Source organism: Herpailurus yagouaroundi, unplaced genomic scaffold, assembly GCF_014898765.1.
Source record: "Herpailurus yagouaroundi ecotype Mexico unplaced genomic scaffold, PumYag 250, whole genome shotgun sequence".
Taxonomy (NCBI): Eukaryota; Metazoa; Chordata; class Mammalia; order Carnivora; family Felidae; genus Herpailurus; species Herpailurus yagouaroundi.
Genome location: NW_024412467.1, coordinates 21,411,890 through 21,432,121, shown reverse-complemented (window position 1 = coordinate 21,432,121; position 20,232 = coordinate 21,411,890). Strand labels below are relative to the sequence as shown.

General features: G+C 39.7%; 1 protein-coding gene across 4 annotated transcripts in view; it reads left to right on the top strand.

The window, feature by feature from the left end:
- CDYL (chromodomain Y like) overlaps positions 1-20,232 on the top strand; it is a 247,916-nt gene that overhangs the window by 59,455 nt on the left and 168,229 nt on the right. The window contains exon 1 of one of the 4 annotated variants that reach the window (XM_040460508.1): positions 7-320. The exons of the other annotated variants lie outside the window; for them this stretch is intronic. Coding sequence (XP_040316442.1) covers positions 297-320 — 24 coding nt within the window. The 5' untranslated portion in view covers positions 7-296. Of the gene's footprint in view, positions 1-6; positions 321-20,232 lie in introns of those variants that run through there. 4 annotated transcript variants of the gene reach the window in all.

Genomic DNA, 20,232 nt, shown 5'->3' with positions numbered 1-20,232 from the left:
CCCGCGGCGGGGCGCGATGAGCCCGAGCCCGAGCCGGCCCGCCGGGGAGTGAGCGCGGGGCGCGGAGGGCGCGTTGCGCAGCTGCTCCTGCGCACAACCCCGCCGCCGCCGCCGCCGGCCCGCACTGGCAGTGAGTGTGAGAGGCTCGTCCGTGCTGAGCTCCCGGCGCCGGGAGCGGGAGCAGGAAGCGCAGGCCACGCAGGGACCCAACTGAAACAAAGTGTCGGCCGCCCGGCGGCGGCGGCGCCTCGCCCCGACCCTGCCCCTCCCGCCCGCCCGCAACTCCGCCGCCCACCATGGCTTCCGAGGAGCTGTACGAGGTACCTCCCCTCCCCCTCCCGGACCCTCGGGCCGCCCCCGCCCCGCGCCGCCCCTCCCCGGCCCCGGCCCGGCCGGGTCCAGCCCGACGGCCCGGCTCCGCCGCGGGCGCCCGCCTCGCCCCCTCCCCCTCCGCGGCCGCAGTTTGCTGGACGGGAAATGTGTGCGAGGGGAGCCCGAGCCACGCTGCTCTGAGGGGCCCGGCGGGCGGGGGGGGGGGCCTCCCCGGAGTTGTCGGGCTCCTGGGGGGGCTCCGGCCGTGGGGAAGTAGCGCTGACACCAGCGACTTGCTCACACTGAGCCCAAAGTGTTCTTGGCGAGGGCAGTGGGTGTGAAGCCCCTGTTACCGCTTGGCGGGGTCTGTAGGCGGTGCGGGGGTGTTTTTCCTGTCCATTTAATAGAGCGTTTTGGAGAGGGTTTTGCCTCCGGTTTGGGGAGTGGGGCGCCGAAAGGAAGAGTGCAACTGTCTCGGCTCTGCTGCTAGCCAAAGCGATGCAAAATCACGCACCGAAAATGCTAAACGTTGACCACATGCTTTAATTAGGTTAGCATTGTGGCCAGAGCCAGGAAATTTAAATTTAACGCTGATACACCGTCATTCATTTGCGCCGCAGCGTTGCAAGTAAGAAAGGGCACAATCAGAGCTATAAGTTATGAACGAAGGGTTTGCTAGCTTCAACTTCAAGTTTTGGAGTTATCTGTTTAGATCTTTAGACATTTTGTATGTCTCGGTGTAACTTCTTGACGTATTTCAAAGTAGACTTCCTGGGAGTACAGAAGCTTGGAAGGCTTTCTGTTCTTTTGGATAAATGACTTTCTGTTTATATGTATTTATAAATACATCTTTATGAGAGTCTTAAAACTTTTGGATACTCTTCTGGATTCACCTTTATGATGCGTTTAGGGACCTGGGTGTTTAGGGGCTTAAGTAAGCGTCTGTAACAAGTAGAGACCCAGCACCCTTGACGAACCTTAAGTACCAGGTGACCCTTCTGAGGTGTCTTCTGGGTGTCTTACTGCTCTTGGCATAGAACGGCACTCTATTGCCAACAGATAGCCTTCTAGCAACTTTTTGTTGCTTTTTAAAAGCAAGTGTCCTGCAAAAGTTCTCAGGAGGAGGCTGCCTTCTGTAGAAGTAATGGTGAGATTGTTACCTCCCCTTACATTGTATGTGGTCAGTGTACCTTAGCTGGCACTGAAAACGTCCCGTTCTCTTCAACCATTTTACACATTAGCTGTGCCCTAGTGTATTCAAGATACTATCTTGGGTCATTTGGGTATGTAAAAGGGAAAAAAATCTCCCTGTCCTCAAGAAGTTTCCCTTTTAGGAAAGCAAGTGGTGTGCATGGGGAAGGTCCCTAAGCAGAAGTTAAGATAGATGCAGATCTTCCAGGCTGACATACAGTTGGGAAAGTACATATGAGGGATTTTGGTTTCTACATTAGATTATTTCTTGCTGGCTTGGGTTTGTGTATTCATTCTTTATTATTTTTTGTGGTTATAAATACCTAATCATTTAATTCATTCCAATTGGTGTTTGGGTGGAGTAGCACCTTATACATAAGTTGTATCTTATGATCCTGAAGACAATACATTTACCACTAGTGCGTTGTGAACTAACTTTAGTTCTTTCTTTGTTTATTCATGTCTTCAGGTTTTCTAATCACTACTTTTCTAATAGAATTCATTTATAAGGAACATTTTGTTCAAAATTTGCATTCATTCTGCATGTTCATTGAATGTCAGCCCTATGGAAGTTCCGTAGGGAGATAGGCATAAGGTATGAGGATGGTTCATTTCTTCAACATTTATTGGGGAAGAAATAAGTACATTGCAAAGAAATGATACATTTGCACAACTGACCTTTTGATTCTGGGTTTTGTTTTAGTTTTGAAAAAAAGCTATAGGAGTATAGTTGAAAGGAGAGTAAAAAATAGGATAGTATTTTTTAGATAGGTGAGTTTTCTAACTTCTTTTCCTTTACTTGTAGGCAACACTATGACTCTGTGTCTGTATTACTATTGAAAGCTGATATGTGAAAGTTCTGTTTAGTGGTTGAGAGCCTGGATTTGGAGTCAGAAAACCTAGTTGTTGAATTCCAACTTTGTTACCTTGGGTAAATTACCTTCAAAGCTCAGTTTCCTCATCTGCAAAATTGGGATCAATACTCACCTTCAGAACTGTGAAGTTTACATGAAAAAAAAAAATGTAAATCATACTCTACAATTCCCACAGTGAACATTCAGTAAGTGATGGTTATTGTTCTATTTCAACTGATCTAACATGCCTCCCTAAGGCCTGGTTTTGTTTCTAAAGATAGAGAACTGTATTGTTTTGATCAAGGCAATATTACTTGTGAGGCAGTATGCAATTGTAAATAAATACTACAGTCTAACAGGCTATTTGACAAGGCTGGGGAGAACACTAAGATATTTTAGTAATAAGGTCATGGACATTATTAGTTGCCTTGTTTTATTCGGTTATGCCCAAATCAAAATAGAAGTTCCATGTTTGGTCTCAAATTCTACAATTCTGTAGGGATACATTGACAAAGGAGGAAGTTCAAAGTGTTGCTTCTTGAAGTAACATGGTATATAGTAAGAGCACCGGTTTGCAGAAGCTATGTGAACTTGAGTGAGTTATTTGATTGCTAAGCCTCTGTTTTGTCACCTAAAAAGAAATGAGCTCTCCAGGACTCAGCGTGTTGCCTGGTATGTGGCAATAGGTTCTTCGTAAGTGTTTAAAATAGTTATAGTGACCATGTTTGTGAATAAAAAATAAGGAAACAAGGTGGGGTGGAGCATCAGCCTTACAAAATTGGAAGAGCTTCTGTTGGAGATAAAAATGGATTTATTCCCTGTATTTCCAGCAGCTAGGATTAGGAAAGACAAATTTTTTACTTACTCATACTGAGCACTTCATAGCTTTCACAAAAAGACCAGCTTCCTTTAGATCAGGGGTCAACAAAGTTTATGTAAGGGACCAGGTAGTTGATATTTTAGACCCTGCATGCCATGTACTCTTTGTTGTGGTTACTTGGCTCTGCTGTTGTAGTGCAAAAGCAGTGGTAGACAGTACCTAAATGAATAAGTTATTTTCCAATAAATTGTTTATGGACAGTAAAATTCGAATTTCGTGTAATATTTGCATGTCATAAAATATTCTTGACCCCCCCCCAACCACTTAAAAATGTAAAAATCATTCTTAGCTCTTGGGTTTCACAAAAGCAGTGAGTGGGCTGGATTTCTTTTTCTAACCTGTGCTTTAGATGACCAGCTGCTCTGGAACTGAGATTGAGGCACCTGGAGGTGGAGTGTGGAGTAATGGAAGTCCTTCCAGCTGCAATCCCAGCTCTAGACTGGGTTCCACTCCTCCCTGCTATATAATGAAGGGAACAGCTGTGTGTCTTATGTAACTCTCTCTCCTGAACATTCTCATCAGTAACATGGGGACAATGATAACTACCTCAGAGGATTGTGAAGCTTACATGACATTAGAATGTAAAAGCAATTATAGTTGATAAAGTGCTATACCCAAGTGTTAAGTGATTATATTATTCTAGGAAACATCTTTGTCTTCTTCCATTCTTTTTTTTTTTTAATGTTTATTCATTTTTGAGAGAGAGAGAGAGAGAGAGAGAGCGAGCGAGCGAGCAGGGGAGGAGCGGGAGAGAGGGAGACAAAGAATCTGAAGCAGCCTCCAGGCTCTGTCAACACAGAGCCCATCGCAGGGCTCGAACTCACAGACCACGAGATCATGACCTGAGCTGAAGTCGGATGCTTAACCAACTGAGCCACCCACGCGCCCCTTATCTTCCATTCTTAATTAAAGAAAAAAAACCCCACCCAACTCTAAAACCTGAAACCAGACCTGTTTTCCTTTGATATTTGGGAATTGATATAATCCCAGTAATAAAAATTGATTATATCACCAAAGAAAACAGATCAAGAGGACTTTAATTTATCCAGTTGTCAAATAACCATCATAAGACTTTGTTCATGTGGAACTGAATAAGGAGTCAACACTGTAGTAAAATAGAGACACATCTCCTTCTGTGTATATCTTAATAATTCCTTTTTTCTCAGTGGATATGGGATCCCCCCCCCTTGAGAATGATTATAATAGCTAATTTAAATTTTAGTAAGATTATAGCTAGTCCTAGCCTTCTGAGAAAATGTTTCTCCAACACATGCATATTCCAGTCTATCAAAAATGGAAGTAAGCTTTTAGGAATGAAGTTGTACCTGGCTTATAAAAATTTCTTAAAGTTGATTAGTTTGGAAGGATAATCAGGATTTGGGGGAAAGGTAAGTCTTTAGAATTTTTCTTATTACTTTGGGATGCAATTGCTCCTTTCTCCAATGCACCACAAGAATTTTATGCCCATTGACCAGAAGCACAGCTGTAAATAAAATGGAAGTCACAAAGATCAGGAGATGTTCCGTGGATGTTAAGCCTGCATTTGTTGTGTGTGTGTTGGCTCTTAGAAGAATGACCAAGAAAAAGAAGAGTTGTTTGACTTCTAGAGTTGATTGTGGGATAGTGAAGTCAAATGTGTATTTTGAAAATTAACACACTATCTTAAATGTGAATTGCTGAGAATATTATTTATTTATTTGCCTAAACAACAATGTGGAGACCTGCCATCTGCTTTTCCTCTGAATTTTCTTTCAGTTCCTGTGTACAAGAGTAAGTCTTTTTCTGTTTTTGTTATAATATCTAAGAATTGTTGAATTTTTCTTTATGCTCTGTAATTTTAACCACCAGAGATATTTTTTGTGGTAATACCTAATTTGCCGTGTTCTGATTCACACTTTTGAATATCTGTGATGCACAAAGCCAATAGGAGTGGGGAGTGAATGGGGAGTAGTGGTTTTTATATCATGTGTGTTTGTAGGTGCAACAGCATCATCTGGGGTCCTTTTTTTAAACATTTATTTACTGTTGAGAGAGAAAGTGGGGAGGGGTCAGAGAGAGAGAGGGAGACAGAGGATCCGAAGCAGGCTCTGCACTGTCAGAACAGAGCCAGATGTAGAGCTCAAACTCATGATCTGTGAGATCATGACCTGAGCCAAAGTTGGACACTTAACCAGCTGAGCCACCAAGGTACCCCTGGAGCCCTTTTAAAATCAGATTCTTGGGCCCAAACCATGAGGATGTAGTTTTCAATGTTTGGGTGGAGACCAGAATCTGTATTTCCAAAAAGCTTTTTTATAGCATGTAGGTGGATGTAGGAACCTTGGGATTGCAATGGTATGTGTTTCTAACACCGAAGCCACACATTGAGGTGGGGTGGGGTTGGGATCTGCCTTCGCAGAGGAAGAACTCCACGTGGACCACACTAGTCCTTTTTGCAGGCTCTTAGACTGTTGCTGGTTATTAACTGACTCATTCCAGGAAGGGAATATTAAAAACACTAGGTAGCTAGCTAAGGGTGCTGTAATTTCTATTTTCTGTCTTCATTGTATGGCCTACTTGTCCATCAAGTTGTTAAGATTGGTGCTTACATTTCTTTAAAACTAGGTATTTTTTTCTGGTCATTATTTTCCAAAGTTCAAATATTGCAATAGTTGCATAACTGTTGTTACACTGTAATGAAAGAGTGAATTATAGGAATGACTTTCCATTCTTGACCCTTTCCCTCTAGAATCTCCCGCCCCCAAATGTCACGCCTTGTGCTGTTCCTTCTACACTTAGTTCCTCATCTGCATATGTGGTTTCAACTCTGAGATGGGGAGAACTTTTAACTTTACTGTTTCCCACACAAACTTAATTCTCTTTAGCCTTAGGGGATCTGTGTTCTTTGGGGAGTTTGGGAAAAGTCTTTCACATTTGTATGAAAATTTGTTCACATAATTCATATAGAGACTTTTTCTGAGGGAGAGGCTCAGTAGCTTTTATCTATTTCTCAAGGGGACCTGTGACCCAAAACAAGTATTAAAATTGTTCTTGAGATCTTTGAGCTAAGGCTTGACTTTCATTGCTCTTCATTGACTACTCTGACATCGTTTTTGCCAGACTCCGCTCTGCTTCAGCTGGAGTCCACACTAAAACCATATTAAAACTTCACTGATTGGCTTTCAAAGTTATATACTATTTCTTTAAGTGGCTATTCTCGAAATTGTTCATACATGAACTCTACAGTTAAACCAAAAGGGAGTGGGGGGTACAGGCTTCCAGTTATGGAATGAAAGAGTCAAAAGGCTGAAAAATACAGCATAGAGAATGTAGTCAGTGGTATTGCAGTAATATTGTACAGTGATAGATTGTAGCTACACTTGTGGTGAGCACAACATCATGTATAGAATTGTCCAGTCACTGTTGTACACCTGAAACTAATATAACATTGTCTACTGTATTTCAGTTTAAAAAATTAAGCAATATTCTAGCTTCACTTCTGACAGTACAAGGGCTCTAGAATCCTCTAACTCTGATCCACCCCTGAACTTGTTTACATGCTGTTATTTCTGTGTTTATTATTGTCCATTTAAAAAAAACTGATGAAATAGGACATTATTATTCTATTAAAAAAGTTTTTTTTAATGTTTATTTGTTTTTGAGAGAGACAGAATGAGAGTAGGTTCGGGGCAGAGAGAGAGAGGGAGACACAATCCGAAGCAGGCTCCAGGCTCGGAGCTGTCAGCACAGAGCCCGACATGGGGCTCAAACTCATGAGCTGTGAGATCATGAGCTGAGCTGAAGTTGGATGCTCAACTGACTGAGCCACCCAGACACCCCAGGACATTATTATTCTATACAGACAATATTTGTTTAGATTTATTTATATCTTTACCAGTTTCTTTGATCAATCAGTCTTATATTATAGAACTTCCTTCTGGGATTATTTTTTTTCCCCCTTTTTTAGGTATATCCTTCAGAGATTTCTGTAGCAAAGAGTTATTGGTGGAAAAGTCTAGTTTTTTGATTATCTGGATATGTCTTTATTTTGCCTTCATTTTAGGAAGAGTATCTTCTAAATAAAGCCAGTTAATTGGTCAATTTCTTGAAGCATTTTTGAAGGTGTTATTCCATTGTCTTCTGGCTTCCCCCTTATGCTCAACGAGGTTGTTGTCAGTCCAGGTGTAGTCACTTTACAGGAGATCTGTCTTCTGTCTCTGGTTGCTTTTAAGATCCTCTCTTTGACTTTGGTGTTCTCTAGTTTTATATCAATGTATCTCTGTGAGACTTTCTAATAATAAGGTTTGCATATGATCTGTTTCTTTTGTCGATTTGTCAATTGAAAATGCAAATAAAGTATAAACTAGATTTCAAGGGAAATATTTATGAAAATGGATGTAATAGTTACAAAAATAGTTACACATCTACTGCTTCTATGGCAAAAATGTTCAACATCTTTGTTCTGTCAGCTTCTGATACATAAGCGTATCTTCTCTAGCTTTCCTTTACCTGAGGTTGGCCTGTTCATTTCGTCTGAGCTGCTGAAGACATGGTTGTTGACTTACTTTGTCCACATCTGCCCAGCCCGTCCCTTCCTACCTTTGTGTTGCCATTTTTCCAGTCGCTAACTGGTGGATACCCCAGCTTGCCAGCCATGGTGTCACTCCCTCATTTAGGACTTCTGTTACAGTTCACAACTGGCAGGAATCCTCCCCTCCAAGTGACTAATTGGCTTTTTCCTTTTGCACTATTAATTATTTGCACAAAGTATTACTTTCAGTATTAAATAATATCATGTATATTTTTCCCTGGAATGGTTGGCTTTTTTTTGTTTTGTTGCAGTGTTTAATCTGGGGACTTGAATGTGGCAAGCAGTCAATAATTGCTGATTTTATCTAAAATACAAATATTACAGTGACTGGAGTCACTTTTTTTTTTAATTATACCATATATGTGAGAATTATGCATTTAGGTATCTTGTTTGGAAAAAAAAACTCTACATGGTGTTTTGGAGGAAAATTATTTCTAAATTTAATACAAATAATTTGGAAGAAAATTGTGTTCCTAGAAAGAGTATTTCGAAATGTTTGTCACAGTATTTATGTTTAGCTGTTGGTGAGAAGTGTCTGTGTGGGGGGCGAGATGTCTAAAAATAATCTCCAGTTGGAGAAGTTAACCACAATATATTTAGGAAATGCCTTTATTTTTTGCCTTATTTTCATTTATAATGGGCTCTCCCATGTGAAGTTTTTAAGAAGTTGATATTTTCCCAGTGTTCGTTGGTAATGCTCAACAATGTTGATTGCACATAATGAATATCTTTAGTTAAAATGTACCCATTTTTCGTCAGTTTACTGTTTAGGATTCCAGGGTATCACAGAGTTGCATACAGAAGCATTTCTTATTTTAAAATGTAACTAATGTGGAAGCCTCAGCTATTTAGAATATGTGAGAACCAGGACCAAATAAAAGGCTTCTTGGCTTGGAAAAAGGTGTCACACCCCTTAAACATTGAATGGCTCTGGGTCTCTCTTTGAGACTGTTTTCCTTTATTTTAGGCATAATATGCTTGGACTTCACTGATTTATCATGTTGGGAACAGGTATTTGGTAAGGGAGAGAGGCTGTCACAGGCATTTGAGTTGAAATTAATAAGCTTGCTCATGAGAGGAGCTGATGATGGCACTTCTAGGTCATGGATAGCAGGGGCTCCTGAGCCCCACAGAGCAATGTGAAAGACATCCTTATGAAAAGAGCTATCAAACATTATTTTAAAAAAAGTTTTGGCATGTAAGTGACAAAATTCAGTTTATTTTTATTTTTATTATTATTTTTTAATGTTCATTTATTTTTGAGAGAGGGAGACAGAGTGCAAGCAGAGGAGGGACAGAGAGAGGGAGACATAGAATCTGAAGCAGGATCCAGGCTCCAGGCTGTCAACACAGAGCCCAGTGCAGTGCTCGAACCCATGAGCTGTGAGATCATGACCTGAGCCAAAGTCAGATGCCTAACCGACTGAGCCACCCAGGCACCCCAAATTCAGTTTATTTTTGTGGTGTGTTTTCCAGAGTTTCCACCAATGTGTTCCTAACAGCAGAAGAAAGCGATCAGATAGCCTCATAAAGCGATGGAGATGGGGACTGAACTCCCTGATGCAAACTTGGCCTGTTTTTGAATTCTCATGTTATCCTAAACCTTAGTGAAGTTAATAGTGTATGCCATAGAAAAGTTTTTGGTTTGATATTAAATGTCTTAAAAGTACTTACACTTAGCTCTTCTCCATTAAACTTGGAGTCAGGTTGATGTTTCAGGAAGGTGAGCCATCAGTTATGGTCTTCCTACAACTCCTGATCTCCTGCTGGGTGTGTGCACCCGGGGGTAAGTAAGGGCGGGGGGCTCTTCGCGCCATCTTCCTTGATGATGTGAGGTAAAAGAATTATTAGCTGGTTTGGTGATATGTAAATGGGAATATTTGAATTGGGTGATCAAAAAAGTGTTTTGAAATCTTGTTTCAGTAATTCTTACGACTGAAGTTTAAAGATCTTTATTTTCCATCTAAAGTCATCTTATTGCTGGGTGTTCAGGAGAAGCAGCACTAGCTATTCGTATCTCCAGTGTCTGCTGATTCGTTACTTAGAAGAACGATTTTGCTGTTCTTGGAGTCAGTCATGAGAGCATTTCGGGAGTCCCTGGTGGAATGGGGCTTGTCTGCTTTACAGCTCCTCCCTACCCAAGGGCTAGGCCAGTACCCCTTAGAAAACTTCCTGTCTTCCATCTCCTCTTTCCCTCCTGAGTGTTCTTGTTCTCATGTCTAGCTCCAGGGCCTTCCACTTGCTTTCCATCCCTCTGCGAGGTCCCCTTTGAGCTGAGGCTTCATTCATCCTGTTTTGACTCTTGACCCCAGCCTCCATACTGGATTGTTGCCTTGGTCAAAGCTCTGGCCCGGCAAGTAGCTGTCTCACTGCCGTTTTCTTTACCTTGCTTTTCTTGTATGCAGTCCAGAGGTGGACTCTGACAGTCCTCAGACACCCGAGGTGGAGGTTAGCCACCTCTCCAACTCTTGGCCAGCGATGGGTCCCCTGTCTTAATCCTCTGACTTCCCTCTTGTATGCAGATGAGCTTTTGAGCTCAAAGCCAGAAGTAAATGATTATTTTATTACCATTTCTAAGATGGAGAGAGATGTGTATGTGGCAGAGGGTGCTAACTAGAATATGATTTGTAGTACTCTTCCCTCAGAGTATACATGTGAGTAAAATTTTCTCCAGAATTATTTTACATGCCATCATTCAACACCACTAGCTTCGGCTCACAAGTGAGCTTTTTGAGAATGTCTTGATTAAATTGATAGATACATATCTAAAAATGTATTCCTCAGGGAGACAATCCTAAGTAGCTGCAAGTTCGGACTGCTTAAAAATGATGATGTTGCAATGATTATGTAGAATGAGTTTAAAAGATTGTGGAGGGAGGGGCACTTGGCTGGCTCAGTCGGAGGAGCATGTGACTCTTGATCTCTAGGGGTCATGAGTTCAAGTCCCACATAGGATGTAGGGATTTCTTAAATAGATATGTTAAAATAAATAAAAGCCTGTAGAATGAGATCTTGTCAAGGTATATGGGTACACATTGGCATGAGGGACTTAAGTGTTAAGACCAGACACATGCAGCTTGCCCAGTAACCTGATTGAAACCAACAGAAAAGAGATTGTGGTCATGAGTGGACAGCTTTACAGTACAGTAAATATGCACCCCCCAAGCCTTGGGGAGAAAAAGACCAAAACCATGAAGTGGAGGGTTGGATGGGGGAAAGGATTGTTGTAAAATTCCAGTCCCTTCTATGCATAACCCCACTGGAAGGAAGGCTAAAACCATGGAGTCCTTGTCTCAGCTGATTGCTGTTGCAGTAGAGCAACATGCCTTAGAAGTTGGTAAGCTTTTAAACAGCCTTTCCTGTAGTGGAACAGGTCTCCCCTTGAAGAAGAGTGTTCCCCTTAGGGCTTGAGAAGGAAACATTGGAGAAAGTAAGGACACTAATGTGACCAAGGCTTTGAGCATTCTTGTTTCTCCTCTGGAGCAGTGGGCAGAAGATTGGAATGCCCCTTTGTGTTCCTGAGCCCCTCACTCTCCTGGGTGATTGAGGTGAGAACTAAAAGTAAGATGGAAGTTCTCATCTTTGTGTGCTTTTGCCCCACCTTCCCCCACTCAAAAGTGTTTCTCCAGAGTCCTTCTGCCATACAGCTGTCTGCTCTGCTCGCCTGGGTGAAGAGATGTCCTCATGTTTTTCACTGAATCAGTGGAAATGCTTCCCATAATTTCCTGGGTGATGTGAGGTCAGCTAGAACCCTCACCTTGTCACAGGCCCTTTTGGTTTTCAGTTGTGCTTCTTTTCTTAGTAGTAAGGGAAGTAAGAGAAGTGATTGGGGGGCGGGCAGACCTGGCTCTGCTCACATTTTGCCCTTGCACAGTCCTTATTGCTGGGGTAGCTCTGGGCTGGTTCCTCCCCGCCTCCAGGCATCTCTCTGAATCCCAGCGGGCAGGAACTCTGGTGGTTCAAACTCCAGGACCTCCCACCTGAAGGGAAAGAGTGGCTTCACAGCCACTGCAGTGGTTTCTCAGCTTTTGAGGGAAGGTGTGTATCAGAAGCTCCCATCACTGAACATTGTTGTAGGATCAGTTCTGGATCTAAGATTTGTGCCCAAATTGCATTTTGTTTTGTTTTCTTTAGCTGTCTTGCATTTTTGGCCTTTTCTAACTCTGGGTCAAGGGAAATGAGACCGAGAGTTGCTGCCTTTACCACCTACCTGCTCTCTCTGTCCCTCTTCTCATCCGACCCCTCTGTTTTGGAGCCCCATCCTGCTGCACTCCATATAATATGGAATTGAACTTTTCAGAAGAGTTTAGCTTCCGGTTCTTAATGAAAAAACCAAGTGAACAATAGAATCCTTCTGCCTTTGTAAAACAGTAAACTTTCAAACTAAACTCAGCTACTCTTTGCTTGTGAAACAAGCATACTTTTCTCTGGATTTGAGAATGGATTTCTCATTCCTGCTGTACATCATTATCAATTTAGGACATATAGTCAGGGTTTTGCATATTTATTATATATAAAACATCAATAATGACACAGAAGAACAACAAACACATAGAAAGCTTTGCTCTTCACCCCTCTTATCTATTTTGGATATATGTTAGCAAAAGTTAGCAAAAAATTATCTAGTAAACATCTTGAAATGATCTGTGTTTGTTAAAAGTGGCACTTGAAAATTTTCTTCAAGAGAATTTATAAATATACTGATGAAACCTTTTAAATGGGAAGATCGCTTAAATTTAAAAATCTTGCTTGATAAATTTTAATGAGCAATTAATAACATGACTTAATATTATATTTAGGTATGTGTAGGTGACCTTTTGCATTAGCCTGCTATATAAAAACTTCTCAGAGTTCGGGAGGCATTACCTCTGTGGTTTAGGGTTTACTGTAAGTTGTTGATGTTATTGTCTATATGATATACACTGCACCTTAGCCAAGAAAAAGCCATTTTCCTTGCTATGAGGACTGAAGTTATAAGGGTTTCTTAAACTCCTTGTAGTATAAGTTAACAGATGATGGTCGCTCCATGATAAAAGATAGGTAGGATCCTAATAAATACCATAGTCTGCCTTTTCTTCCATGGTCACCATACTTGAGGTTATTATAAGCAGAACATAGAGCAGATGTGACTAAAGCAGTGGCATCTTCTGATGTAGTTTGTGGAAGCAGAACAGGGAAGCTCAACTAATTTCCTGCAGTTTCACAGTTAGCCAGTAGGTTTCCCATGCATAGCAGCTTGGAAATCTGTATGGGCCTAAAAATGAGTGGCTAATTATAGGGTAGGAAATGAATAAGCTTTGCATGAGATTAAACAGATTTGCAGGAAGAATGAACTTAATGCACCATCATGGATAGCAATTTTTGAGTGTCCTCAAAGATTTCAAATTAAACAAATGATTTGTAATGAAACACAACACATTGATGAAAACAGAGAAAAGACCAAAGAGTCCATTTGTCCAACATTTTGTCCACAGAAAATATGCAGGTGCTCACTTTGGAAGAGAATTTGAAAGTTGCTGCAGAGATGATCAATATAAACAATGATGATCTGACATTTCCTGTGATTTCTTTTTTAAGAAATAGAGCAAAGTAACATGTTTGGAGAGTACATTAAAGGAGAGAAGACATGTCCAATATAATCCTTAAAAGACTGACGTACAGTGGCAAGCATTAACATTCCTAAGAAACAGAGGAACAGTGTCAAATCCGCATGTAATTTTTGTCACCAATAGATAGCACTGTTCATTGTACAACTGATTCCATAGGGTCGAATAGATTTAGTATGTGGAAATTACAGAGTTTGAGGATCTTGAGATACAGAGGGAACAAACCTGAGGCCTGAATGGTGGATTTCTTTATTAGGACGCTTCATATTGTTTGTGAGCAACACTTTTGATTTAGAACATATCATCAATGTAACTCACTAGACTTACAGTCCTGAATTATGTTAGTTCATTCCAAAATTCATTTCTCCCTCAGGGAGTAAAGATTTGGCGCCACAGAGGATATTCAGAAGACTGTCTGAGGGCAGTCCTAGACAGGAGGAAAGTTCTGGGAATGTTTTGTGTTAACAGCCTCTTTGAAATCAGAGTTTGGCATTTTAAAGTCAGTACTTGAACCAGCTGACATCCGCTTGGCAGACAGGGCCTTTGAATTTCATAGTCTTAGAATTTACGTGGTCTCATCACCTTACTCGTGGTTTGTGTGTGAAAGCCCTGTGTATGTTTACTGAGAAAAGAAGAAGAAAGTCTAAGAGGGGAAAAACCGTTGTTCTTTGTGCTACCACTGTAATCAACTTCTGTGAACCACAGGGGACCACTCTTCTGGACCTCCCTACACATAAGTACAGTTAGAAGAATGGATGTATACAGAAAACCATTATTTTATAAAAACAATTATATTTAATAGAAAAACAATTATATGCATGCCATTTAATAGAAAACAGAAGGTAACATGAAAAAAATGTAGAATTTTAAACACCTTTTTCATTTGTCCATTTTTCTTTTGCCTTTTTCTTACTGATGTGTTGGGAGTTCTTTGTGATGGACGCTTTCTTTGTTATACATCTTGCACATATCTTCTGTGATGTGTCTTCATTCTTAAAAAAATTTAAATCTGTAATATAGTTACATGTTAAGTTTTACATTTTAATGTAGACAGATTTTCCCCATTTTGTTTCTTGTTGAGGACATTCTTCCCCCCCAGGATGAACTTTAGTCCACCTACAGTTTGCTTTTATGTATGACATGAAGTTGGGATATGATTTGCTTTTAAAATATGGATAATCTGTTGTCACAATTTATTAAATAGTCCATCTCTCCCCCATTTGTTTGCCATCTCGGCCATGTATAAAGTTTTCTTTATGTATGGGTCAGTTTCTTCTGTTCAGTTGGTATTTGTCTTTTCTTGACCATGCCACACTGTTGTAATTAGTATGTTTTTTTTTTTAATGTTTATTTTGCAAGAGAGCACGGGTGAGCATGAGCAGGAGAGGAGCAGAGAGAGAGAGGGAGAGAGAGAATCCGAAGCAGGCTCTGCACTGTGCAGAGCCTGACATGGGACTTGATCCCACAGCTATGAGATCATGACCTGAGTCGAAATCAAGAATTGGATGTTCAACCCACTGAGCTGCCCAGGCACCCTGTTTAGGTCTATAATACATCTTAGAAACCTGCCCTACCAGTTTTCTTTATCTTGTTCTCTTTTTCTGAAAAATTTCTTAGCTCTTCTTGGTGGTGTGCTCTTCCACTTAAACATTGGAATCGTCTTGTTGAATTACACGTTGGGGTTGGGATTGATGCTGCACTGGGTGTATGGATTAATCTGTGGCACTGGAGATACAGCATTGAACCTAAAAGATAAAGTCCCTGCCCCAAGGAGCTTATATTCTAATGATGGCAGCAGACTAATTAGGATACTTCTAGTGGCTTGGAGTGTGAGTCATTTTTATGTAAATTTTTAGAGAAAGCCTCATTGATAAGGTGACACTTGGGACTTGAAAACAAAGGAATTCCCCACTGAGGCTGGCATGTGCTTTGTGAGTTTGAGCAGCAACGAGGAGGCTGCCGTGTCTGAAGACTGTTGGAGAGAATGGTAGGTGAGGTCGGGGTGGTAGTGGGATCCGTGCACGCTCTTTTTTATTTTTTATTTTTTAATTTATTTTGGGAGAGAGCAAGCAGGGGAGGGGCAGAGAGAAAGGGAGAGAGAGAATCCCAAGCAGGTTCTGCACTGTCAGATGCAGGCCTCGAACTCATAAACCATGAGAAAAGACCTGAGTCGAAATGAGTCTGACACCTCAGACTGAGCCACCCAGGTGCCCCAACGTGCAGGCTCCTTGTAAGTCTGTTAAAAATGTTGAGTTTTATTTTTACTAAGATGGGAAGCCATTGGAGGAATGGTGTAATCAAATGAAAGAGCTTTCAAAGTTATGGTAGATGCTATATAAATAAACTGTAGAGGGACCAAGAAGGAAGTGGGGAGATTAACTAGTAGGCTGGCAAAATAACTGAGGCAGAAGATGATGGTAGTTTGAAGCCATGGTGGTGGTTATCATGGTAGGAGGAGGGTGGGGGGTGGGTAGTGAGCAGTGATTGCATTGGGGGGGGGTGCATTTTGAAGGTAGAGCTAATCAGGATTTACTCCTGGATTGGACATTGAATGTGAGGGAATGGGAAGAAAAATAGAACCTGAGTTTTTAGGCTTGAGTAACTAGAAGAATGGGATTTGCCATTTATTCAGGCAGTTGTCACCAAGTAAGGCACACCTTTGGTTTTATTGGGAGCTCCTGGTGGATAAATGGGAGTTGGGGTTTAGACATGTTAAGTTTGAGATGCCGTATAGACGTCCAGGTGGAGGTGTTGAGGGGCAATAGGCTGTACAAGCTTAGAGGCTGGGGCATGTGCTTTGGTGGGGGATGATTTTGGGACATGTTAGTATGTATACGTACTGACCTTGGAGGAGGTAAAGGCTCGGTAAAAGGAGACTGAAAAGCGAGGTGTCTTGGAAAGTAGGAGAAAGGAGAGAGAAGTGCCCTGGAAGCCAGCTGAAGAGCATTTCAAGAAGGGGGGAATGTCCCCCATGTATTCTGTGCTGTAGCTAAGGACTGAGGATTCACTGTAACATTTGGCAGCCTCTGTTTTGGTGGAGGACCGGGCATGAGAGCCTGGCTGGGGCTCATGAGAGAATGGGGAAGGAGGGATTAATGATTGTCGGCAACTCTTATGACTAGTTTTATGAAAAGGGAACCAGGAGGGTGAGATAGGCCCCTGAGTTTGTTTGCTTTTAAGGTAGGAAAAATTATAGTGTATTGTGTGATGATAATAGGAAGGGGAAATGAATGAATCAGAAGCAGGATGGAGGGCAGTAACTGGAATGCTTTACCGGAGTTGGCAAGAAGGAACCAGATCCAGGAGCATGGGGCTTGGATGCATGTTCCCTCATTTGGATCTCTCTCCCCCTCCGTCTGTCCCTCCCCACCTTTGGTTCTTCAGTAATGTTATGAGTGTCTAAAAAGTTTTGCACAGACTTTCTTGGATTTATTGCTAGAGACCATAGTTTTTACTGCTATGTTAATGGAATCTCTTTAAAGTTATATTTTTAAATTAGTTAATACTTGTGCATAGAAAAATGGCTATTTATGTCTGCTTGTTAGATCTGACAACCTTGTTCAACTACCTTGTTATTTGAAAGTTTGTAGATTCTTTTAGAATCTTGTACAGATAGGGATAACTACAGTTTTTCTTTTCATGCTCATACCTGTTTTTTTTTTTTTTTCTTTTACAACATTAGCCAGGACCATCCAGTACAGTGTTGAATAAAAAAGTTATAACAAGTATTCTTACTTTATTTCTAATTCTAAAAGTTCTATAAAATTTTATTCAGTAAAAGCTATAGATAATTGCTAGGTATGCTTTTTAAAAATCTAGTTAAAGTTCTTTTCTAGTTTGTGAGGAGTTTTGAATCATAAGTGGTTGATGAATTATATTGAATATGTTTTCTGAATTTATTAGAGATTGTCACTTTACCCCCTTTCCTTTTAATATTTTGATATGGTATATTAACATATTTTCTGATGTTGAACCATCCTTGCATTTCTGGGATAAACCCTGATTAATCACAGTATATTATTTTATGTATATTGTTAAATTCTTTTCAAAATCAGTGTTGGAAATGTCACTTGAAAGAGAGGTAGCCAACTTAATTTTTTTTTTCTGAAACATTTGCAGAATCTTGTACTTTCTGTTTTATTTTTTTGAGGATTTTGGTTTACTTGCCTATAAAGTCATCTGGGCCTCTGTTGACTTTTAAGATAGGAGAGGAGCCGTTTGATTAGCCATTAAAAATTAGATAGGAGAGGAGCCGTTTGATTAGCCATTAAAAATTAGCTCCCATTGACTTGGTGAAGCTTTCTATTAAGTCAATGGTAGTCTAAAGTTTTTTATGTTAGAATATTCTTAGGATCTTTAAAAATCTTACTGGATTTGTGACTATATGCCTTTAGAGCCATTCTTTAATTTTATTGATTCTTTATATCTTGTCTTCTGTATTTCTTGCTCTGTATTTCCATCTCCCTCTTTAGATTGTCTGATTCTCGCCCTGTGTTATTGAGTTGAGCACTTAGCTCATTTGTCCTTTAATGAAGGCTATAAAATGACCCTATAGTACAGCTTTAGCGACATCGCACAAGTTAAACTTACTATTTTTTCAATTTTATGTCTCTTTATTTCTCCTTGTGTTTATTAAAACATAACTTTTTTATTTAGCATATTTATTCATATGTTTTAAAAGCCAAAAAGTATTTTAAAAATTTTAACCACAAGGAGTTTTGTTTGTATTTGAGTACTTAAATGTATTAAATATTTTAAAGGTGAAAATGTTTTTCTTTATTGGTTTTTTTTTTAATTTTTTTTTTCAACGTTTATTTATTTTTGGGATAGAGAGAGACAGAGCATGAACGGGGGAGGGGCAGAGAGAGAGGGAGACACAGAATGGGAAACAAGCTCCAGGCTCCGAGCCATCAGCCCAGAGCCATCAGCCCAGAGCCTGACGCGGGGCTCGAACTCACGGACCGCGAGATCGTGACCTGGCCGAAGTCGGACGCTTAACCGACTGCGCCACCCAGGCGCCCCTCTTTATTGGTTTTTAATTGAAGTGCATCATGGTCAGAGAATGATCTCTATGAATCCTTGAAAATCATGAAGGTTTCCTTTTGTGATCTCATAAAAAGTTTTAATTTGGGGTTAGAGTTTAATAATTAGGTCAGGGTTCAAATATATATATTATATATATATAAAATTTGGGTGTTTATCAACTATTGACTGTACTTTTCAATATGTAATACACTTCTATTAATGAATTTTTCCCTTAAAACTTTCTGTATGTTATATAAACTTGGTTTAACTATATTACTATTTTAACGGGCTTTCGGTGGTATTTACTTGCCATATCTTTTCCCTTTTAATTAAAAAAAAAATCTCTGGCTTTGTTTAGAAGTATCTTTTGCGGGTAACACATAGCAAGTTTAAAAACTTCAATGTGATGTCTTTTATGAGTTTAACATATTTATATTATGATTTACGAAATATTTGGACTTGTTAATGTTTGCTGTTATTCGCTTATTTTTTTTATTTTCAGGTGTTGGTTTGAGAAATTTTTCTGCATGGCTTTGGTGTTTATTCCTTTGCTGGTTTGGTAGATATAGATTGTTTGACCTTGTGGTTGCCATTAATTTCTTTAAATTCTGCTTAACTTTTTTCTGAATAATCAAATTATTCAGCAATTTCTCATCTTCTGAAATGTGACAAGGATGTCAGCATTCTTTACTTTTTGAATATATCTATTCCCTTAATTTATGCTCATCCAGAATTTTAAAGTTCTTTTTCAGTGACCAAAAATGAGACATATATTTAATAGTTAATTAAGTTTGTCCTCTTTGAAAATATAACAAGGACAGAGCACACTACTAACTATTGAAATCTCCAATTTCACTCCCACTGGATTAAGATTGTCTTACATTTATTCTGCCCTTTAAACATAGACTAATTTTTTTTTAATAAATCACAGGTTATTTAAATTTTCTAGTGATATATTTGTTTATCCCTTCCCTTCTATGTGGGTTCCCCCCCCCCAAATTATATCTTATTCTTTCTTACCTTTTTTTAAAATGATATTTTTTTTCCTTTTTTGATATAGTTTGATATAGTTTTTCCTTTTGTACAGTTCAGTAGTTTTTAGTATATTCACAAAGCTATAAAACCATTACCACTGTCTAATTTCAGAACATTTCATTAGCTGTCGGTCCCTATCTCCACTCCCTCCCTGCACCCCTGGCAACCATTAATCTACTTTCTGTCTCCATGAATTTGTCTATACTGGATATTGCACATAAATGGAATCATACAGTATGTAATCTTTTCTGTGTGACTTCTTTCATAATATGCTAATAACTTTGCATAATGTTCTTGTGGTTTATCCATGTTGCAGAATATATCAGTACATCATTTCTTTTTATGGCTAAAGACTATTCCATTTTGTAAATATATCACATTTTGATTTTCTACTCATCAATTGATACATATTTGAATTGTTTCTACTTTGTTATGAATAATGCTGCAGTGAACATTCATGTAGATGTTTTTGTATGGACATATATTTTCATTTCTCTTGAGTGCATATCTAGTAGTAGACCAAATCACATCTTTTAATAATTATTTTAGTGAAGATCTGGGTTGGTAAATTCTTGGTGTTTGTATGTCTGAAGGTAATCTTACTATTGTCATTCTTTTTTTTTTTTTAATGTTTGTTTATTTTTTTTTTTTAATTTTTTTTCAACGTTTATTTATTTTTGGGACAGAGAGAGACAGAGCATGAACGGGGGAGGGGCAGAGAGAGAGGGAGACACAGAATCGGAAACAGGCTCCAGGCTC